Below are 25,074 nucleotides of genomic sequence, written 5' to 3'. Positions count from 1 at the left end.
CGGATAATTTTTTTTTTAAACCAAAATCATCTTTTCAAATTTCAAAAGTCAAAGGGAAATCGTCTTTTCAAAAGACGAGTTCCATGAAAAAAAAAAAATTAGTATTTAAAAAAATTCCCCATTTACAAGGGAACTCGTCTCTTGAAGAGACGAGTTCCCGTGGAAAAAAAAAATTTTAATTTTTTTTTTAAAATACCCAAAAAAAAAAAAAAGCAATTCTTCAAAGAACTCGTCTCTTTTTTTAAAAAAAAAATATTTTTTTTATAAAAAAATTCCCAAAAAAAAAAAATTCTTCAAGAGACGAGTTCCATGGGAAAAAAAAATTTAAAATTTTTTTTTATAAAAAATTCCCAAATTAAAAAAAAAAAAAAAAAAAAAAAAAAAAAAAAAAAACAATTCCACAAGGGAACTCGTCTCTTGAGACGAGTTCCCATGGGAAATTTATTTATTTATTTATTTTAAAAATACCCAAATTAAAAATAAAATAAAAAATTCTTCAAGGAACGGGCTAGCTATGATAGCAAACGGCTTACCTATGATAGCAAACAGTGTTGTTCAAAATAACAAACGGTATTGTTCATAGCAAACGGCTTATCTATGAAGAGACGATTTCCCTTTTGGATTTTTTTTTCTTTTTATAATTTGGGATTTTTTTTTAATGAAGAGACGATTTCCCTTTTGCAATATTTTTTTTTATTTTTTTTTTATATTTTGGGATTTTTTTAAAAAATATATTAAAAATATTACTTTTTTTTAAAGAGACTATTATCCCTTTGGAATTTTTTATTTTTATTTTATAATTTGAGATTTTTTTTAAAAAATAAATATATTTTTTTTATGGAAACTCATCTCTTCAAGAGACGAGTTCCCTTGAGGAATTGTTTTTTTTTTTTAAATAATAATTTGGGAATTTTTTTAAAAATATATATATATATTGGGAATTTTTTTTTTTTTTAAAAAAGACGAGTTCCCTTGAGGAATAGTTTTTTTTTTTTTTTAAATAATAATTTGGGAATTTTTTTAAAAATATATATATTTTTTATTTTTCATGGAACTCGTCTCTTGAAGAGACGAGTTCCCTTGAGGATTTTTTTTTTTTTTTTTAATTTGGGAACTTTTTTAAAAAAAAATATTTTTTTTTCCATGGGAACTCGTCTCTTCAATAGACGAGTTCCCTCGCAGAATTGTTTTTTTTTTTTTTTTAATTTGGGAATTTTTTTAAAAAAAATATATATTTAAAAAAAAAATTTTCCCATGGGAAACTCGTCTCTTGAATTTCCCTTGTGGAATTTTTTTTTTTTAAGGAATTTTTTTTAAAATATATACCTTGAGGAATTTTATTTTTTTTATATATATTTTTTTTCATGAAATTCGTCTCTTCAATAGACAAGTTCCCTTGTAAATGGGGAATTTTTTTAAATACTATTTTTTTTTTCATGGAACTCGTCTTTTGAAAAGACGATTTCCCTTTGTTTAAAAAAAAAATTATCCGCTGAACCTCTCTCCTCTCTCCTCTCTCCTAAGTGGCAAATCCTCTTTCCTAAGTGGCAAAAACTACCGTATATTTGTAATAACTTCTTCTACTACAGTAATTTAAGCATAACTTTTTTAAATTACCGTACTATTGAGAAAAATCCGATAAACGGACACACAAGTCAAACGTGGAGCAGAAGCATGACTAATTGGGAGAATTATTTTTTTAGTCAAAAAATAAGAATGATAAATGTGGACGTTTGACGGGATTTTTGACAATTGTACAGTATATTTAAAATTAATTTTTTAAAATACAGTACATCAAAATATATTTTTAAATCTACTATTATTTTTCTCATTTTAAAATATGTTTTTAAAAGACACGTTAAAAAAAAATTTTGAATTTACACTAAAATTCAAAAGATACATTTTATAATTATATAAAATCAAATTTATATTAAAAATATATTTTAAAAAGATATTTTGCACAATTTTCATAGCAATTATATAATAAAAAAATTAAATTTATATTAAAAATGTCTAAACGTCTTCTAACATATTTAGTATAAATTCAATTTTGTAAAATTGTAGAGATGCCTTCAATGTAAATTCAATTTTTTTCATTATGTGGTTAATATGAAAATTGTAACAAATGTCTCTTTAAAAGACATATTTCGTATAAATTCAATTTTATGGTATTGTGTAAAAAAATGTTTCTTTAGTGTAAATTTAATTTTTTTAATGCATATAAATAATAAAAAAATTATAAAAAAAATGTCTTTTGAATAAACACATTTATCATAAATTCAATTTTATAAAATTATAAAAAACGTAAATTCATTTTTCTATTTTTAATATGTATCGTTGATATGAAAAATATGGAAGATGTCTCTTTAAAAATGACAAAAAATATTATAGATTTAACAATAATTTTGTAATTATCATATTTAATTTTTTTTTTTCCAAACTACCATTTCCTAAGAATTATATTTTTAAACGAGCTGCACAAGTTAAAAAAAGAGCCCGACGTGCACGGTTGGGCGAAGGGAGTTACAGTGGATATACCATTTTACCCCTACCACCGCCCTTTTGTTTAAGGGTTTTTTGAGAGTCAACGGGCATTGCCCTTTAAAGGGTTACGAAGGATCTCACACTATTTGCTCTACTAAAACCTCATTAAGTAACCTTTAGCTTCTGAAATGTGGTGTAAGCCATGATTATTAATATTAATTTTAGGTTTCTTTCCATGCGACCATCCTTTAAATATTAAAAATCAGTCATTTGTCAAAATCCTACGCCATGGAGTGACAAGATAAGTTTAAGGCTCAAATGACTGAATTTATAATTATACCCTTATACCCTACTTGTATTTGCAGTGTATAATGGTTTAAGGTTTATTTCCTTCTTTTCCTCAATATTTCCATAAGATTACTTTAACTTCTTGACCCAAATGTCAACACGTAATTTAGCCGCAACAATGACTTTGACTTCTTTTGACTTTTGAGTATGCCCCAACTCATACGCCGAAGTCCAATTTGCATGACTTTGACTGAAGCATATAAAATTTAGAATAAATTAGTTCCATTACATCATTACCATAACTACAACATTAATAGTTTGTTCATCTCATGGACCTACCGGGGTAAAATTAGTTTTAATTGGGGAAGTGTTTTCAAAAATACTTTTTGAAAATTATTTATTGATATTTTTAAAATTTGTTTAATAATATTTTATAGAATAAAAACTTGTTCAAGAACCTGAAATATTTTAAAAATATTTTTCTATGTTATGATTTATTTTTAATTATTCATCATATTTATATAATTATTTTAAAAAATAATTTAAAACAACTAAAATATGTTTGTAAATACCATATTTGTTGTTTTGAAAAACAAAAAATTATTTTCTATATTTTGGGGTTGTGAAGCGTGTTTTTTTATTTATTTAGATAATATAAAACTATTTTCCAAAATGGTTGTCAAACAAGATTTGAGAGGTCAGTGATCCGAACACCTCCCCACTCCCGCACCCTACTTGGAGCCTTACTAAGAAACTTTCAGCAACAAAGTACTAACGTGGTTGACGTCAGGTTGGACTTGAAAGAGTCCTCCAAGAAGGCATATATATAATATATATGTCAATCATTTCGGCCCTTGACACATGCCCGCTTCTTAACCTTTTTTTTCTCTCCCGTTCAAAATTTCCACCGCATGCTACGCGTTTAAAATGCAAGTCATGCCACTAGCGATGGTCGAGAAGGTATAGAAACCGACTAGTTTGGGATTTTCTTGGCAAGCCAAGGGACGATGAATGATTTCTCGCAAAATGGCAATTCCATGACGTTATAAAAGTTACAGCTTTAGCGTGAGAAAAAAGAAATTATGAAGCTCTGAAGAAAGCATAAGGAAGAGCAGCCCCATATGGCATCAAGTCATTATCTAAAAATCAGATGGCTCGTAAATGTGAGATACCCCTAAGACAACAAAACGTTTTAGAAAGATTCATCCAGTATAGCAGATTTACTGATTTACATGTAATTTACAGAAAGCATTTGGATCGAACCGGCAATTCCAGTAGATGATTGAAGTTGAAGCGTCATCCTAAATCCAGAATAGCTGTGAACAACCCAGGAAGTCAAGCAACCGGCTCAGCTTGGAAAATGGTCCGTTCCAGATAATGTCCAACTCGGGAATGAAGAAAACAGAAGGAAATCTAGGAAGCAAGACTGATTCATGTCTGGAACAGCACAATTACCCAGTGAATGGGGACCCCAGCCCAGATGAGTTCAGAGTTGAGCCCAATATTACAAGAATATCTTGCAAGGAAATATTTCATCTAGGCTCAATCCAGCTTTGTGTCATGCTATTCTTGGAAGATTGAGTGCCGGACTCGGGCAGAGAATGGGAAGTTTCTGCTTTTACCAATGGACTGGATTCTGCATTACCAGAATTTAGAAATGGTGGCTGCGTTGGCTGAGGAGTTTCATGGTTATCAGTAAGCATTTTCACAACTAATGACATTGATGGACGCAGTTCTGCAGAGGCTTGAACACAGAGTAGCCCTACTTTAAGTACTCTAGATGCCATATCTTCTTGAAAGTTACCCCCAAGCGATGGATCAACAGCTTCATACAATCGTCCAGTTCCATAAAGGTTCCAAACCTGAGAAAGGTAGATTTAATGAGTTAAAAACACTTGGAATTAGATGAGAACATTTTTCACCAGAACATGAATACAGAGCATGAGAAAGAGGTACCATTTGTAGGATAGAGAATGAATCTTGAGTGAAGGAATTGTTTCTCTTTCCACAGACAACTTCGATAACAAGGACTCCAAAACCATAGACGTCCACCTTCTCAGTCAATTTTCCCCGAACCACATATTCTGGAGCCATGTAGCCTCTGTACATATAAATTTCGTTAATCCTATAGTCATAGTGCATATGCAAATAGAGATGATAAATCCAATATCACACTGGCCCCGAGATGGAAGATCAGCATTTTCAGTCAATACTGTCTAAAATACAAAAATATTACATACCATACACCTAAAATTAGTTAAAAGAAGGAAAAAGAAAAAAGAAACTAATGTTCAAAAGCAAGAGAATTATTAGTATATATATACCCTTGACCCAACCGCTGGCATGACAAACTAAATGCAATGTAATAAGGGCCATGATACAATTGTTGCTAATGGGTAGGTAAGATTTGTCATTGTCTCCTCAAGACAAGGAGCTGGAACATTTATGATATTATCAGAATCATAACTACTTCACAACAAAAAAAAATTGGTTAAGTGTCCCTATTACATGAATGAAATGTGATGATCGGTCATTTGATGTCTCAAAGACCTATACTGAAATTGTCCCCTCCAGAGGCATACTAATCATAGAATCAATAAAGATCTTCTTCCTAGTGCGAAAAAGACTTGTGAAGGTGCCTGTCAATTTCAATTTTCCTGCATATTGACTATTAGTATCACTCATTGCTTCAATTTTCATTCTATGAGATTTCCATTAGACAGCCGTCTCCATGCTGCAAGTGACTACTTCCTAGTTAAGATACTTACAACAGCTGCCTCCAATGTTTCCATCTCATCTAAGTTTCTCTTAATAAAACCAAAAAAAAAAAAATATTCTTGAGTCTAACCCCTTCAGTTTCTAGCTTGCTTTCCATGTTTAGTTCTTTAAGTGAAAAGAAAAACAAGAAATTGATAAGATTAAAGGTGTTGACTTTACAGAGTGCCTGCAATGGCAGTGCTGATGTGAGTCTTATCTTCTGGAAATAATCTAGCAAGCCCAAAATCAGCAATCTTTGCTGCAAAGTCCTCATCAAGCAGAACATTGCTTAATTTTATGTCTCTGTGTATGATCCTTAACATAGATTCCTCATGCAGATAGGCCAAGCCCTCAGCTATACCCAATAGAATTTTATACCTCATTTCCCATGCTAGAGGTGGAGCATTCCTTTTTACTGGTCAAAATCAACCAACGCATAATTAGAAGGATTGACAAACAGAGAGAATTCTTATGTACTTAAAATAGGATTTCAAAGATTAGAGACCAACCAAGATAATCGTGAAGGCTTTGATTTGGCACATATTCATAAACAAGAAGGCTTTCAGGACCTGTAATGCTGCATCCTAATAGCTTTACAAGATTTTTGTGGTCAATGCCACTGATCAAATTGACTTCATTAAAGAAATGATCAACCCATTGTCTTGAATTGAAGAAAGCCTCTTTATGGCGACAACCTTTCCATCCGGCATAATCCCCTGTCCAACAAGATCAAACACAGTCAGTTAACGATAAAAGCAAAACCTGAATCTCCACAAAAGAATAAATGGAAATCGGAGATTACCTTGTATACAGAACCAGATCCTCCTTGCCCAAGTTTATTGGAATGGTGGAAGTAGTTTGTGGCCTTCTCAAGAGTTTCATATGAGAAATTGAGTTTGGACTTGTTCACAGTGGCCAACAGATCACCTAGTTGCTTTCTTTCTGAAGAAAATGACACAGAAACATACCTTAAATATTATACAACATTTCAAAAATGATTATATAACATTGAATTTTGAAATTGGGTACCTCTCCTCCTCTTTGCACGTTTCTTCCTCGCAAAGAAAACGGTCATCGCGATGATCAGCAAAAGAGCAAAAGAAGATGAAGTTACACCCAGAATAATAGCTAGTGTGCTGCTTCCTAAAAACCATAAACAAAATAATTTTCCCAACAGAATAATCAGTGAAGATGTAAAGCATTCACTGGAAATTATTTTAAGGAATCACAATGCATGGAGCCAAGTGCAATCTACATGAGTGCATTTTTCCAAGCTTCTATGAAGGGATGCCGTGCGATCATACTACTACCTTACATGGGCCTTAATCTGTGCATACAAAGAAATAAAAACATGTTTTCAAAGACCTCTTGAAATTCCCGTTTTGTCTATTAACATATGGGACGAGCTAAGCTATATACTGGCTTGGACCTTTCTTCACCAGTTCCCATAGCCTCTTCTCTTCCATCTTTTTCTAAACCAAGGTTGGCTTCTAGTCCTTCTTTCCCAAAAGAAATAGACCTTATGGTACGTACCCTTTTTAGCCATTGGTGCATTAAGGCTGAATGAATGGGTAATCTAAAAAGATATTTGGCTTCTCCTCAAAGGAAGGGTATATGCTCTTTTCTTAAGTGTGGTGTCTTCAATGCAACTTTCCTTAAGCTAAAAGTGGGAAGTTGAGAAAATTGTGGCTTGAATTTTCCAAGAAAAGGTAAATTCACTTGTATTCCAACTTTCCAATTTACAAACTTGAAAATAAATCATGCTCTTGTTTCTTTGTCAAACTTAGAAAGGGAAATAAACATAACAACAACCACAATTCCAATATGCAGGTGGTAGAAATTTTGACCATCTATTCTTTCTCTGACCCAAACATGAAAAGATAATACAAGCCCATAATTGTCCATGGTATCAATTCCATAATTTGTAATCTCATATGAAATAACATCTCTCTTTTCATAACCATATTCAGACCCAAACAAATAAAACATGCCATTGTCCTAACTACAATCTCAATTAATTCTTAATTCTTCATAGGATCATCTCAAAAATAATTTCACAAATGTATCTATGGCTATCTACTACTATTTCAACCCTCTACATATAAATCAATTCAAATTATGCACAATCAAAATGTTCGACTCTTAGATATAGGAAGCATACAGGAGTTAAGGGGTCCAAACACCTGCCCCGAATTCAAATCAAAACGATAAGAGAGAAAAAAAAATTAAAATGAAGAAGCAGATGTTAAAGGAGTTCAAGGAACATATCAATGGGCCAAAAATCATACTATTATGGTGAGAAAAATGAAAGGAAAATAAAGCTCTATACTCACCTTCATTCTCTTCTACAAAATCACTCGTGGAATTGTCATAGAACTTTTGGGTAGAATACCTCAAGTAACACCCAGCATTCAACACCCTCCCTTCTTCCTTGGGAGGACACAAGCCAATCCTTGAGGTGGCATTCGCCAAGCACTCTGCACAGGCGCTCCCTTTCACAAACTCCCAACACTGAGCCAACCCATACACTGATATATCACTTCGATTCACAGAGCCAACGAAGAACCCATCATTCCCAGGCGCTTCAACACTCAAGTTCCTCACCAATTCAATAGCATTAGCTCTGAAAACAGTTTGATCTCCACTAAAATCCTTAGTTCCACACACAGTCTTGTCTTCAGCACTCAAAGCCTCATCAAAGAATTTATAATCATCATACCTTATATAGCACCCATCATAGAAACTTCTACCACCCCGGGTGGACTTTTGGAATGGGACGCATCTGAGGAGTTGGGTTTTGCAGAGGGCAAAACAAAGATTACAATCATTCTGAGAAAGATCTTCCATGCATTCACCAAACAAAAAAACTGCGGTACTACCAGTTCCACTGGTAACGTCTGCATATCTCTGGGTGCTAATCAATGGAGTCACATGGTCCATAGCTTCTAAGAAATTTGCAATGAAAGTTTGACGCTCAGGCATTAAGGCGGTTCTGTTGGAGCATATAAGGGCCACTTGTGTAGCTCTTGGATCAGAAAGAGAATGGGGTATGAAGAAGCACAAAAGTACAAGTAAACAGAGGGGATAAAAGGTAAAAGGGAAAGAAGAATACATTGAAATTAGATTCAAAGATTGTATTGATATTTGGGGAGACGTTTCAGCTAGTGTTCAAACAGAGAGAAGTTCTAGAGATTTTCGAATAGCTGAGAAGATGAAGGGAAACAAGGTTTGATCACAAAAAAGCTGTTGCAAAAGAAAAAAATCAGAATTTTGATCACAGATTTTTCAGAAAACTAAAACCTCGACTCGAAAGGGGGGAAAAGTAGGGTTGAGCTTTCCATGTTCTGGAAGCCCAAAAATGCAGAAAAAAAAAAAAAGGAAGGTCTGGATTTTACTCTGCTTTGCACTCCGCCTTCTCATCGACCCAGCGGAGGCGCTCTGAAAGAGAAAGAAGGGTCAGGAAGGAGAAGAAAAAGGCAATCCATTCACTTTGACAGCCACTCTGTTCAATTGATTTAATGGGTGTTTGACTACTAGCCACTTAATGCAATTAGGTGATCCCTTAATCGATCTCTAGATAAGTACGAAAATACATGATGATGTTCAATAGGGCCAACTGAGTTTCAAGTTTCAACGCTGTTTCGTAAATGATAATTCATCAAAGAATACGCGCCTTGGCGTTTGACTTGCAGGCCCTGTTTGGTGGGTAACTTACTACCCATCTGGCCATCTCTTTCACCATTTTCTCGTGTTGGCGCTGTTTTTCCGGCCACAGAATGTTCATATTTTTAACGAAAGCCGACCTCTTCGCGTTAACAGGATTGCGAGCTGGACCTTGCTTCAGGATTCACATCTTTACAAGTCAAAGAAAGTATAAGAAAAGATGTGAACTGGCTAAAGATTTTAAGACAGAGTGACGAAGAAGTGAGGGTCAAATCTAGGAATAAGAGTACATTGTGGGTGGACCGTCAAATTGAAGTACGGCCATTTCTGGTCTGAATGCCATTTTCTATCATTTTCTATATACGGAGGCTTGATCTTAATCTTTGTAGGGCCTTGTGGAGAAGAGATGAAATGGTGAGGATGGGAAAGTGGAGGCGGTGGTGGGAATTTAGAAAAGAATCATTGATCAGTACCAGCAGGCAGCAAGCAGCCCCCCAGCGCTCCAGCCTTTAGGTTTCAAAGAGTCCCAAACTTGGGTAAGAGTTTGTTTAAATTGATTTTAAAAAGTATTTTTAGGTTGAAAAATATTTTTAAAAATTTGAAAAATATCAGATGAAATTTAAAAAACACTTTTAAAAATTAATTATAATAATTTTAAAAAAAAGATTTTATAAATGATTATTCAAAAATATTTTCAAATAAACTTAAATATATTATCAAACACATTCTAAATTTAGGACAAGTAAGTTTATATTTTTAAGTTTTCTTTATTATTATTTTATTTTATTTTATTTTTTTCTCTCAAACTTTTCAAAAACCAAACAAACCTTTAACTTTGTTTGAAAGAAAATTCTTTGCCCGAAAACAACTAAGGAGAATCATGTTTTAAGTCATCTATTTTTATACAGCATTTGAATAGGAATGTCCATCTTAAATCTATCTCTTAAGTCACTTGAACACCAAAGAACCTGAATGCCCGACCATGATGATGTTAAAGGATCTCTCCTACTCTATGATTTGGTAAACGCATAGTAAAATGAGAATCAAAATATAGTATTGATTTGAGAACTTGTCAAGATTGGTTAAAGCATATAATCACGCTACCTAAAAGTAGATCATGTCCCTCCGAGGCTATATTTTGGTGCAATAGAGTGGACGGTGGTCAATTTCCAAGGTACAATAACTATATTTTACAGAAACTCAGCGTACTTTAATTGTTGTAGCAACAAAAAATGTAGGGATTTTTTGGCAACGAAATATGCCAATATTTCGCTGGTTTTTTTTATATTTAAATTTCGCCAAAATATCGGTATTTTATGAGAAGACTAATAATCAGTCGATCTTTAGATGATTTTTATTTTTATTTTTTAGTCTAAATATCGATATTCTTATAGGAATTTCTGGATATTTTTAGTTGACTGACCACCTTGTTTATATGGTGGTCAAGGGGATGTGAACCCAGGCCAAAAGGTTTAGATTCAGGTTTGGTTTCATTAGGTGAAGTTTGTATTTATAAATATATGTTGATAATAAACATGTCAAAGATCATTATTAAAAAATAAATAAATAAATTTTAATTATTTTATTTTAAATTTTAATTAATTAATTAATATATAAAAACTATCATTATAATTTTCTTAACAATTTTTTTTAATATCATTTATATGATAATTAAATATAAAAAATATAAATATTAAAAAATCATATATGCATCATAATTTATTTTATATTATTAAATGTATTTAAATTAAATAAATTATAATTTTAATATTAAATGTGTCATCATTTATCTCATTAATTTTATTTTAAAAAATTACTATCACTTCACTTTTAAATTCTTTATATTTATCTATTTAATTTTGAATGTTTTTATTTTGAAATACTACAAATATAAATTTATTAAAAAAATACTAAAATAAATAATAATAATAATAATAAAGTTCTAAAATTTTATAAATAAAATTAATTTGATTAAATAAATAATAAATTATTAATATCGATTTATCTTTACTTATTGATACTTTTCTCTTTGATTATATTTATCTCAATTACACTTTGAAAATAACATGTATATTTTTATTTATTTATTTTTATCATTTTTGGAGTTTTTCTAAATATTTTCATAAATTTTAAATATTTTTCGTCTTATTGATTTTTTTTCAAAATATCCACATATATTTGTAAAATTCAAATACCAATATATTTGTATTTATCGATATTTTTTTATATATTTTTATTTATTTTATCATTTTTCCTTTTAGTTTTTCTAAATATTTTCATAAATTTTAAATACTTTTCATCTTACTGATATTTTTTTAAAAGTATTCACAAAATATTTTTAATATATCTATAAAATTCAAATAGTAATATATTTGTATTTATTCATAACAAAGTGTTCCTTCAATGGATAGCAGCCATAGGAGATGTCATAGTATTTGGTCAAAGTCAAATATGAAAGATATTTATGTCTATTAAATGTTGTAAAATAAAATAAAATAAAAAAAGAAGCTCCAATATTTTCCCTAAAATATTAAAGAGAATTATGATAAACAACATAGATGATAGAACGACTAATTGAACGCTACTAATATTTAGGCCAAAGTGGTTAAATCAATTAAAGGCAAAAGTGGTCTAATTCAGACATACCTGTGAGGGCCCAGACCAAGGGGTTCCTCCTTGCGCATGTGATGGACACAAATGTCTCTCCTAGTTAAATGGTTTTCAGTTGTTGAAACCAAAGGTTAAACTTCATTGGTTGGTTGGTAGGGGTCAACTAATGAGAGGCGTTCACATATTCATATCAACTAATTCTTGCACCAGCATCCTCATGTTCACAATACCACATGGAATTAAATGGTGGTGGGTTCCCCAGTGGCAACATGCTCCCTTCCTCTCAACATGGTCAAAATGGGTTCCATGCTTGCATAATTTATCCTGCCTTTGAGGATCCTTCAACTTGATCCACTTAGGCAAGGCCCTAAACATGTTTTGATACCCCTTGAGCCCTGCTCTTTACTTGGCAGACTTCATAGCACTAGGATGTCATGCCTTGAGTGGGACATCTTCAAGAGATTGCGGGGACAAAGTGGAAAGGCTTTGAGATGGTACAAACTTGAAAAAAAAAAACATCTTTCACTCTTCATATCACAAGATTACCCATATAAAGGATAAGGTCAACACCAACTTGTGGGAAAGTAAGTTACCTGTTGATGTCGCAACCCACTGGGATGTTGTATCTCCTTGACGTCAATGCTCAATCAACTAAGAGTGATGCTTCCTCCCACTCTCCTGCAAAAAGATGTCCGGACACACTCCGAAGCTTTAGTTAGATTAACAGTTATATAGAATCTCTCATCTTGGGAGTTTTTGAAGTGACTATCTTACCTCCCATCCATTGAGTTATAGGAAGACTTTTATAGTGTCTGGAGCCTTGTCACATTTAAGCTAGGAAGGTCATTTGACTTTTGCAGTCATGATGACTGCTCATAGGGTGACAGCACAATCATTATTCTTTAGGCGATTTATAGAGATTGCTAGTGGGGCGACCTATCATCTCACTTGTCACTTTATTCTGCAGGCGACGCAGTGTAGAATGTGATAGGTCGCTTGAAAAGACTTGGGGATGTCCCACCGAGCGTACCTTTGATGGGAAGAAGAATTATTGTCCACGGAATATTGTTAGGAACCTTGTTTGGAACGCACCATGCAACTTTGGAAGAGCATGAGGCAACTGGCTATTAGCTATTGGATCCGGACTGGATGTTCCTGGCTGAGGGAACACATCTAGATAGAGGCGAAGGGATGCCACATGTCCCAGAGAAGGGTGCCTTGAGAGGTCAAGGCAGGCCACCACGTGTCTATCCAGAGGAGGTTCCTACAGCACCAATCTTGCATATAGGATCGGGTTGACACTACTTTGTGGGGGCCTGGATCGACCAACCTTATGAAACCATATTGACGAGCTTAAAAGGTTAATCATCCTCTCCTCATAAAGGCTAAAAAGTGATGTCTCATTAGCAAGTATCTTCCAAATTGAAGGTGATGGTGCATATCTTCAACATCCATCACAAGCGGACATCCGCTAAGGTGAGAGTCAATGCTCATGCCAAGCATCCTTCCAGTGTACTGCATGCATATATCAGTATGTGTGGATAATAATTTAACACACATTGTAACACATCCCGGTGATCCAACATTTAAATGTATAACGGGATGTATAAGTCCTCATGAAGTACATGAAATTAAATATCAGTAATTTCTACACAGATGAAGATTAAATTAAAGTAGTCATCCCCATGTTTTCAAAAGTTAGGAATAACTCATTCTTAGACTATTTTATGTAAGGAAAAGAAAAGAAAATAAATAAAATAAAAGAAAAAAAAAGGAAAAAAAATGTTGATTTAAAGTAAAAATTTCTTTTTCTACGGTATTTCAAATTCATTTAATTTATTTTAATTCTTGGATATAAAGATTAAATAATTTTAGAAAATTTAAGTTTTTATATATTTATTTTTATATTTTCTATAATAAAATCAAATATAAGAAAAAAAATTTTCTTAATTTTTTTTCTTTTTTTAGTACTTTTCAAACCAAATATAACCTTAATGTAGTATTTTTCTTCATTTATTTTAGTACTTTTTAGAACCAGATTTATTAATTTAGTTATAAAATATATACCTCAAATGAATTTTAGCAGGGTTAAAAAGTGAAACAGTATTATAAAAGAATCTACAGAAGTATATTAGAACTTATTAGTATAAAAAAGCAACCTATTTCTATATGTTTTAATTTTTTATTTTTTTAAACCATACTTGATTAGAAATTAGAGGAGCAGCAACATAGTGATATGATGTTGGGATGTAAAATCTAGGAGTGTAAGTAAAACAAGTAACCAATGTCGATCAAAACCAGTAATACCAATTTGATTTTCAAAAATTATAAAGATAAATTCGATGTAAAAATTTTGAAAACTGACTTTATAGTTCGGTTTTTAATTTTTCTTATCTCCAAAATCAACACAAATTGAATCAAACTAAAATTATAAGATTTATATATCATTGTTCAATATCAGATGGGTGTTATATATATATATATTAGACTATTAAAATAATATATTGTTTTTAGACTAGGGTTAAATTAATTTTTAAATATATTTGCTAAAGTATTTAAATATATTTTAAATTTCCAAATCTAAGTTGACTTCAATTAGTTTTTAAAATAAATTAGACATTAAGTTGCATCTAATCAATCATTTAAGTTAAATCAAAATGACTATTTTGGTTTTTTTTTTTTTTTTTTTTTATCACTAAGAGATTGGTTTGTTTTTTATTTAAGTATAATTTTTTTATTTTTTGTCCAAAAATATATCCAACAAGAGATAGCAATAAAGCGAGTCTTTTCGATATTCGCCCCACCCCTACTCCTAATTGGACGAATTTAAAAATTAAAAAAAAAAAAAGGATAAAGGGTGAGTTTAAAATTTAAAAAAAAAATCCATGACCCGGGTTCAAGGTGGGCTCATGTAATATCCCCCATTGTCCAAATTATATATAAAATTAATTTAATTTAATTTAATTTAATTTTTTTTATTTTTAATATATATATATATATATATATATATATATATATATATATATATATATATATATCATTTTTTAATAAAATAAGTTATAAAAATTATAATATTTTAATTGCTTATAAAATATTTTTATTTTAATGTAATTAAAAAAGGTAAATATTTTGGGTTTGGGAATTGGGACGGGCTATTAAAAAAAATAAACAGAAAAGTATGAAAAATTCATATATTTACCTCGTCTATTTTTTAATAAAATAAGAATGAGAATTATTTTTAATAAATGAGATGGGTTTGGAATAGCCCGTCCCAATTCCCAAACCCATCCTGTGATCCCTATATCCAACTCTACGCCAAGCCTAGGAGAAAACTCTAGCCGCTGCCCATAGGTTAAAACCATCCTACAGTATACTTGTAGGTGGCGGTGGCCTTGATGTTCACAACTCTAATAACTAAGCCCACTTGGGAAGTTACACTACTGTTCCATGTGAAAAAAATATGACGTAATGAGAGGCATGAAAAGATGACTGGAAATTTGGTCAAAGCAATTTTCACCAAATTTTCTAAAGAAATTGGCAAAAATAGTTGATGTATTGGAAGTGGAACAAGCAACCCACAATGCACCACGTTTCCCATTTTTAATATATCACCAATTTACCGGTAATTTAATCGGTATTTTTTTTTAAAAAAAAAAGATCATCTATTATTATCTTTTTTATTTTTTCTTTAAATTATCTTTTTATTTTTCTCTCTTGTTTCATATTAATCTCATTAATTTTTATTTTAAAAATGATAAAGAAGATGGCCAAACACTTTATATACACATTTGTGATATTAATTTTTTAAAATTTTTTATTTTCATTTTAAATATTGAAAGAGACAAAGCGATTGAAAAATAACTAAAATATCAAAAAATTAATAAATTTTTTTATTACTTTATGAAATCTAAGTTTTAGATATAAATCAATTTGATAAGATAAATTATAAATATAGCTTTTAATCATTTTAATAATTAAAAATTACAACATATTTTTTTAATAAGACTTTCATAAAGAACTTTCAAATAAAATGTAAAGAAATATAAGCAGCATTTTTAAACAAAAAAAAAATGATGCTTTAATATATGTAAATTATGAGTTTTAATTAATTTTTATCTCATTTATATTTTTTATTTCAATTTTTATCCAATATTTCCTAATATTTCTATAAAATCCAACCATTAATATTTTCATAATTTTTAATATTTTAATCTTTATTGTAAGGTACCCTCTAGAAGACTTCCATTTAGGAGTACAATTTTTGTTAGCTTTATAACCTAATCAACCTAAAATAATCACCCTAAAGGGGGTGAATAAGATGATAGTCATTTCTTGCAAATTTAGTGAAATTATAAATACAAGGGACGATTATATGCAATTATGTAGTAAATATAATAGAAGAATAATTGCATAAAAATAAAAAGATAAAATATAGAAAAATTGCAAATTAAATATATTTATAGTGATTCAACTTAGTCCAACTTACATCCACTTTTATCAAGCTCTTAACCAAGAAAAAGTTTCATTATTTTAAAACTTCCAACCCAAGCCTCCAAGTTTACAATTGAATTATGGTTCCGATCAACAATTTTAGACTTATGGCTTCAAACACTCTCTTAGATTACGATTCCAAGGAACCCTCTAAATACATATGAAGACAACAACTCTTAAACTCTCTAAGTGATCCTACACTTGATAATCCTCATAAGATTTACAAATTGATTTGGAAATAATAAAGTTCCTAGTTTATAATTTTTAGCTCCAATGAATACAAAGGAAATTAAGAACTCGTTTGATAGTGATTCTAAGAAGTGTTTTTAATATTTCTAGTACTTAAAAAAAAAAATATCATTCAAGTGTTGAAAATGCTAAAAACGTTATTTCAAATCATTCCCAAACGCACACTAAGATTGAGACACCATACTTAATGAAAATGTAATTTTAAAGCTAATAGTGCACTCAAAAACACTCTTTTAATAAGTGACAATCAATATTGGATCCTTCTAAGAATAACAATGAGAGTTAATGATCCTTTATATAAATATTAAAAGTCAATTAGTCGTTAAAGACATCTTCTAAAACCTTTAGTCAACCACCTAACTAGTCAGGTGACTATTAAGAGGGATATGAGTGATCCAATTAACCAACAGTTGAGCCAAAAAGGTCTTTATAACTCTCTACATAAGGACGGGCAACACTAATACAAATTATTTCATTCAACCCTAGCTCCCTCGTCTCAACTCCGATTTATAAACTATTTAAAGTGTTGGATTACTAACTTCTCGAACTTTGAAACCATATGTAACGTGACTCATAACTCCTATAAGAATATATATAAAAAATTCAATGCAAAGTCAAAGTTGATTTTCAACTTCATTTTGCTGCTTCACTCGATTTTTAATTATATCTTCTTTTTATTTCATGATTTACTTTTTATATGCATTCTTGAATGCCTCTTTGGAAATATGCCTTGCCTAATATACTTAAATATAACCATTTGATTCTTGCATAATTTTGTTATAATCATAACCGAGATTAATCAAAACTAGGCTTCATAATTTCTCTAATAAGTTTCTCAAAGCAACTTAAAAGTTCACAAGCAATTTTTCACATAACAACAAAAGTATACTATAAAAGTAAAATTAAGAAAGATCAATTAACCGTTGTTGACTCCAAATAATCAAAAAGAGGTGCATCAATCTTCAATTCTATATCATATCAAGAGAAATAATAGAGAGATATAAGAATTAAAATAATAAAGGAGATGCACAAAATCAAGCATGCACAGTTTCAATCAATAATTCCTTAAATTAAGAGTAACTAAATATTAATAATGTTTTATTCCCTTAATTTTAGGATATTTATTATTTTTGTTTTTATATAACTCATAAATTTATGAAAAAATAATAATAGAAATCATCATTTTCATTATCAAATTATTAAACTCTTCATGGTATCAAAGTTAAGGAAGGAGGATTGAATTGAGTCTTCTCTAAAAAGCTTAGTTACTATTGAGCTAATGATGAGTCACCTAAACGATGATAATCAAATACCATGAAAGGGTTTGTTTACCATCACAAACCATGTCTTCCTATTCAACAAAAAAAAATTCAACCTTAATATTTAAAACTTTCATTAGTGTTTTAGTTTGATCTCAATCAAGCTAAACACCACAAATATCCTATTGTAACTAAACCAAATCACCCTCCTAATTTATGGTCTTGGTGTTATCCATCATTTCTTCAATGGAGAAAAACCTATTGAGGAAATTAAGAATGATGAGGAAAGCAAAAGACAACAAAGGATCAATAATATTGATAAGCTTCACACTTCATGTTGCCCAAACCCGAAACCTAAGTGATTCATGCCTAATTGGTGTCTCAGCTGGTTCGTGTCCAGCTGGTGCTCCTCGATGGCGAGAGTAATCAACAATATTTATAACCTATAACACCATGAACTAGGGTAGCAAATACAAAGCTACTATAGCATAGTGGCTCTAGGATCGTTCCACTAGGAAGGGTACTCAAGTTGAAAATGATACCAATTCAAAGTGAATTGGTGTTGTTTCATTTCAAGAATAGCTTAAGGAATAAAACACAAACTTTGGTTGAAAAAGGTTTGGACTTAGATTAACAACACAACAAACGATGAAAATAACTTAAGAGAAAAAGGATTCCTTGGAGATTCAGGTCTACAGGGGAGATTCCTCATGCAAACGCATAGCTCCAGTCAGTTGGTTCACTTCCTCACATTAGAGAATTAACTTAAAGTCAATTCTCTAACAGGTGCTGCACAAATGCATCCCTCAATTGGATTTCAGCTCTAATTCTCTCACTGATGCAACTTGCAATGGTTTAAGCCTCTCACTAGCCTTTACCATTCAAGGTGATCTTTAACCTTGGATTACCCGTCAAAAGCTCGCAAGAGGTAACTAATGGATGTCTCCTAAGAGTCCAAAAGCTTATCAAGTGTTGGTTATTCTAGAAAATCCTACCTTCAAGTCACCTACCAGAGGCTCGCAAGGGGTAAACTAGTGCATCTCCATGGTTAGAGATCACTTGCCTTACCAAGTGTTGGCCCAGGTGACTCCAAGGTGTTTTAAGTTAACTAAAAACATTAGAAACCATTCACGGGACACACTTACTCTTCATTCATAGCTGAAACCACAAAGCTTCTGATTGATGCACTTGGAACCTTTCCCGGCAACCTTAACTCCAAGGAACTAAAAGGTTTAGTTACTCATTCTCTGGGGGAAGCTCCTCAGAGAGTACATAACTTAATAAAAATAAGTAAAAACACAATCAAAGAGAGAAGGTAAAGCAGAGCTCAAGCTCTGTGTATTTCTTCATTTGAAACTTTACAAAAGGTTCATCATTCTCACACCCTCAGAACAGGCTCCTCGGGCTCCCTTTAAACCAAAATTTTATAATCAACTATTACATGGATATTTTAGCCAAATTCTTAACTTAAAAACTAAGGAATCCTATCATTGGTGACTTACAAGGAGAATTTGGGCATTTAGGCAACAAAAATCCAATGAAAAATATCTCCAAGTGTCGGTTACAAATATCGGGAAGTACTAAGGACCACTTCGCAGGTGAAAAGTGAGGTCTGCAAAATTTCTTCATAGCATCCTGCTGATTCAACACCTTTGCAAAGTGGACTTCCATCTTGTGGTGTTTGGCTTCCATCGCAGCGTGAAGCTTCAGGGGAAATCCATGGCACTGTGCAAAAAGGCTGCGAAACCATTCCGCAACAAAAGGCTGATTCCGCAACACTTTTCTGAAGCCTTCCTTCAGCTTGGAGCAGTTGTCTTCCAAAGGTTGTAACTTCCTCATTTCAAATCCAAATTGCATACGGTTTGAGGCATTGGATTTTTGACTTCCTAAGCTTTCAAATGACATATTGTATGCATGAATTGGACATCAGGAAGTGCTCCAAAAGTAACTGCAGTGACTGTCATCAAGAATGCTCCATGACTGATTTCTCTTTGCTTCCCCTTTTACATTTCCACTTTGCTTATGGGAAAAGATGCTTCAAAGCTTTGATTCTTCATGCCTCTAAGCTTCCCATTGCTTGCCAAGGATTCCATATAACTCTCCTCAAACTCATAATGCTTTGGTGATCAAAATACTAACAAAAACACCAAAACTTACACATTTTGATTAGAATTAATTGAAAGGGGTCTTAACATGCTAATTGGGTTAAAAGACACTAACTACTACTCAAAAGTGTTTAAAAGGATTAATTAAAAGCTATCAAATAGCACTTTTTGAGTAGTAATCACTAAGTACAACCCAATTTGAGCCCCTAACCTAAGCTTGAACTAAATTTAATTTGGTTTAACATCTATGTGCTAAATTACAACCCAAATTATAATTTAAATTGTTTAAACCAAAAAAAAAGGGATGGGTTTAACCACGAAAGTTGGCCCTACTAAGCAGTGGTGTAAATGGCACCACCGACCGGTCCCACAAGAGGACCCATAGCGTGCAACAACATGATGAATACCTTACACCTTTGTTGCCGCCCAGTGCCCATAAAGGGGTAGACTTCACTAGAACAATACTTTTTTTATCCCCACACCACGTGTGACCCACTCTCTACCTCAACCAAGATACCCTAAAAAGCTGGTTATGGGGTCCTTACCTAGTAACCAAAAAAACTGCCACAACTTTCTTAAAAGACCAAATTGCTCCCTCCAAATGCTCCATGAATGAAACCTTTTTTTGGGTATATGCCGACCTTCACTGAGTGACTCCTGCAGTGGCCATCTCTTATTTTTCTACAACCTAATCTAACATATCTATAGGACCACCTACCCTCCAACTCTGCAGAAAGAGATAAATACCATATGGGTGATGTTCATGGTTCCTTTATGACATATTAACATGATTATGATAGAATCACAATCTCAAGAGACTCTTTCATGTATATTATTCAATGTAAAACATTTCTAGTCTAATAAAACAATACATGGCATGTACTTGCTATACATGCGTGTCAAAATAAAATAAAAAATAAAAAAAGACATTTGCAAGGATCAGTTTGAATGGCAGGTCATAAGTGCCTATTATTCTCAATGTGAGATAGGAGCTTTCAATCCAGTGTTCTTTAGGCTGAGGTACCTTCAATATCTATAAATGAGGCTAGGGAGTTAGATAATAGTCCTTTTTGTATTTTCCAATTTCCACTAACCCAATGAGCATTCAGTTCTAATGATGAGCCCAATTTCCACAACCTATCCTTTGATAATATATGCAAGTATGCTTAATCAATTCTATCATCAAAAGAGATTATTTGATGCAACCCAGGTGGACTGAGGTGGACAAGCACCATCCTATATATAAATATTTAACTATCAATTAATGGAAACTAGAATCACCCTTCGACAGAGTAGAAGATTTTGTTTCCCCCACTGATCGGTTGTTGCTGCTGTAAATTGCTCCAGTCACTTCGAAAAGTGAATATGAGAGAGGAGAAAAAAAAGAGTAAAATGGAGGTTTGCTTGTAAATTATAACACAGTGGAGGCTATTTTCCTAAACATCAACTATATATAAACTGTATATAACCACCTTACTCTCGTGGTTCAAGTACAGTGCCACATCTGGAACTCTCGAGTTGCAAATCGCTCTGTTCTAAAGAGAGCTTCCAAGAAAGCAAAACAAAAGGGATTTCATAGATGAAGAGAGACAAGAATCCACGTCTTGTTTTTCTTTTGGTTTTTCTGGTTCTAATCTTCACCACATTGTCTATAACTTCTGTGGATGCCAGAAAGCATCACAGCAAGAAGAGCAGATCCCATTCTAAGCATCATAAACACAGAAGTGGCAATGGCAACAGTGCTCCTGATTCTGAAAATCCTCCAGCTCCTGCGCCAGCCCCTCTTCCTCCTTATGCTTCCTATCAGCCCCAGTCCAGAATTTTTGATGTTTTGTCCTTCGGAGCTAAGGGTGATGGAATCTCAGACGACTCTAAGGTAATTAAAATGGGTAGAACTAACTGCATTTGTTAGTGAGTGTAGATAGAGTCATCATGATTTTAGCAAGTATATATTATCTCTCTCTCTCTCTATATATATATATATTACTTGCTAGGATGCATTCTAACTTTCTTGAGAACGTTAACCAAACAGGCACTTCTAGCAGCATGGGGAGCTGCCTGCAAGGTACCTGGGGCTACTGTAGAAATTCCATCAGAATTCAAGTTTCTTATTGAACCCATTACACTACAAGGCCCATGTATGCCTCGCCTCGTTCTTCAGGTTGATGTCCTTCCTTTTTGTGTTACTTCACTATGTCTCATAAAGACTACTTAAATAAAATAATGAGAAGGCAAAAGGCATATAAATTCCCACATGTTTTAGTTTTATTTGCAATTTTAAGGCTTGATAAAACACTAATGTCACTAAATCCAAACAGATAGATGGGACTCTCTTGGCTCCTCCAAAAGTGGCTTCCTGGCCAAAATCCAGTTTGTTTCAATGGATAAACTTTAAATGGCTCCATAAATTCACCATCCAAGGTTCTGGTACTGTTGATGGTCAAGGTTCAAAGTGGTGGAGCCTCTCCCAGATCCATTATATTCAGGTGATCATTTGCAGCATTGACGTCTTCAAGAATCAACTAATAAGAGTACATGAAATAGCAGCTAATTAAACTTCTTTGTTTTGTGCAGAAGAGATCCAAAGACATCCCAGATATGAAACCAACTGTAAGATTCCTCCTAATAATCACTCACTTCTTATTCTATTATCATCTTTTCCCATATGAGAATTCTGGCTATCTTTCTCTTTTCCAAGTTCGTGGCTGACGAAATTTCTGATTACTTTAATTACACGCCTATGGAATAGCCACTATAATCATGTTTTAAATTTTTCCCCCTGCATTACAGGCCTTGAGATTCTATGCCAGCTATGATGTCACCGTTCGCAATATCCGAATCATAAACAGCCCTCAGTGCCATCTAAAATTTGACAACTCTGGCAGAGTGAATGTTACCAATATCACAATTTCTTCACCAGAGAACAGCCCAAACACTGATGGCATTCACCTGCAGAACACCCAAGATGTGGAAATCCAGCATTCCAATATTGGATGTGGTAAGAATTAAGAAAACCACTTCTTTTAGCTCTCTGGATTCCCACCATAAAATATAGGAACTTTTGAAGGAAAAGTACTCCACTGCTCAGGCCTCAGCCCAAGGTGCATGGCACACACAGGTTGGAGACGGCCACTAGCTAGACTAACTTTTGAAACTAGAAGGAACAAAAAGTAACTGAACATCTAAAGCTTTTTTCTTTTGTGACATAAGGTCTGAGTCATTATCTAATTATTAACCACACAATTGCGCGTAATAGTGAAACTAGTATATTGAAAATAATTTCTAATTCTGGGTTTTCTCTTTTGACAGGAGATGACTGTGTCTCCATACAAACTGGTTGCTCTAACGTCCATGTTCATCATATTAACTGTGGGCCTGGACATGGAATAAGGTACCTAAAGCAATATACTAAAATCAGAAAAAGAAAAAGGATAGCTATAAAGTTAATATAATATCTACTTACCAAAGGCATAAATATAATTTGAATTTATATATATTTCCATTTTGCTGATCAGCCTGATAAGGTCACTTCGTACAATTTCTTTTTCTTGTAATCCGCAGCTTAGGAGGACTAGGGAAAGAAAAAAGTGCGGCATGCGTCTCTAATCTAGTTGTTGATAACATCTCAGTGCAAAATGCACTATATGGAGTAAGGATCAAAACATGGCAGGTATCTAACTTAAAATCATTATGAATTAATCGAACTTAAATTTATTGATTTTTTTTTTTCCCTCTTTTATCCCCCTTTTTTTACAAAAGGAAAAATTTGTGTGGCAGGGTGGTATTGGATCTGTCAAGAATGTGTCATTTTCCAATATTCAGGTCTCCGATGTAAAGGTGCCTATAATGATTGACCAGTACTATTGTGACAAGCATATCTGCAAGAACCAGACAGGAGCCGTGGCAATATCTGGGGTTACATATAATCAAATAATTGGGACTTATTCAGTGCAGCCCATTCATCTAGCTTGCAGCAACAATGTGCCATGCACTGACGTCGATCTAATTGATATTCAGTTGAATCCATCCCCAAGATACCGAAGTTTCCAACAGGCCTTGTGTTGGAACTCTTATGGCAAATCACAAGCTCCCCTTGTTCCTTCAAGCATAGATTATTGCTTACGAAGACATAGTGGTTCTTTCATGGAAATAGCTAAATCACATGAGAATATATGCCAATGATCATGAAGAAGCTTCAGACCATGAATATAGTGGCTTTTTTTCTCTTCTTTTTCGCTTTTTGGTTGGTTTGTACCTATTATATGCTTCCCCTTCTACCTTGTTTTCTTTGTGTAGAAAGGTGATGCCTTAGATTGATAATTTTCAGTGTATTTGTAATTCATGAGCGAGCCGGTTTTAAGTCAAGTTACGATGATGTTTCTGCTGTCTTTTGAACACGAGGAAGGGTGATCTCTTCACTACTGAGTACTGACCTTCCACTTCTTGGACTTTTTCAGAAAAGAGGAAAGGCCCATTCCCTACATCAAAGGTTTCAACTCAGTTTCATATCTTTATTTCTGTTTAAATATTAACAACTAAAGGTAGCAGGGAAAACACATCGACTTCCACTCAAACCCCACATTTCAAAGATTTATTCTTTATATTATCGTTTACCTTTTCCTACTGTTCATAGATAACTCAATAAAATATATCCTATGATACTAAAAAAATTGGTTATATCCTTCCAGGCCAAGCTAGCAGCTATCTAGATGTTCTTTGGTGCCTCCATTGGACGGGATCATCTAATCATCCACCCGAAATTAATCCTCGGATACTGTGTCATTTTCAAATGTTGAGAGCAGCCAAAACTTTATCCTTTCAGATCTATTTGTGGAGGGCTTTCTGTCTAATATTGGGAGTGAGTTTATTAGAAGGAACTTCCTTTAGTTTTATTTGTCTTCTCCAAACTATTCTTCGTAATTGATAAGGTTTGTCACGAGTCTTACGAGTGAATTAAGCTTTTTTTTATTTTCCCTTTTTCCCAAGGAAGAAAAATGATTGTGACACTGGGTGGGATGGTGGAACCAGGGTCTTCCGCGACAGAAACAGGAGAGGGGTTTAAGAAATCTTGCAAGGTTTGACTTAGAGGACATTGGTGGGGATACAGCCTTCACCATCAATGAATCGAATCTAAGTCAGGTGGTCCAGGTTTCGGGGACCATTCCCTA

At 32.8% G+C, this 25,074-nt stretch overlaps 2 protein-coding genes across 2 annotated transcripts; one reads left to right on the top strand and one right to left on the bottom strand.

Annotated features, from left to right (window-relative positions):
* Positions 1-3,838: 3,838 nt before the first annotated feature.
* On the bottom strand, positions 3,839-9,659 carry LOC117926011 (cysteine-rich receptor-like protein kinase 3). Its single transcript, XM_034845105.1, is given in 8 exon segments — positions 3,839-4,634; positions 4,729-4,873; positions 5,710-5,944; positions 6,039-6,206; positions 6,209-6,245; positions 6,332-6,471; positions 6,559-6,672; positions 7,863-9,659. Coding segments are annotated over 8 exon segments (1,950 nt in total). The 5' UTR covers positions 8,644-9,659; the 3' UTR covers positions 3,839-4,304.
* Positions 9,660-21,449: 11,790 nt separating this feature from the next.
* LOC117923857 (polygalacturonase At1g48100) lies at positions 21,450-24,135 on the top strand. Its single transcript, XM_034842359.1, has 8 exons — positions 21,450-21,782; positions 21,939-22,067; positions 22,225-22,392; positions 22,481-22,516; positions 22,697-22,904; positions 23,216-23,297; positions 23,468-23,576; positions 23,684-24,135. The coding sequence occupies exons 1-8, from the start codon at positions 21,486-21,488 to the stop codon at positions 24,086-24,088; spliced, it is 1,434 nt and encodes a 477-aa protein (XP_034698250.1). The 5' UTR covers positions 21,450-21,485; the 3' UTR covers positions 24,089-24,135.
* The last annotated feature ends 939 nt before the right edge of the window (positions 24,136-25,074 follow it).

The sequence above is a fragment of the Vitis riparia genome, chromosome 1 (genome assembly GCF_004353265.1).
Source record: "Vitis riparia cultivar Riparia Gloire de Montpellier isolate 1030 chromosome 1, EGFV_Vit.rip_1.0, whole genome shotgun sequence".
Taxonomy (NCBI): Eukaryota; Viridiplantae; Streptophyta; class Magnoliopsida; order Vitales; family Vitaceae; genus Vitis; species Vitis riparia.
Note: the sequence above shows the minus strand (reverse complement) of the source record. Positions and strands in the feature narration are given on the sequence as shown.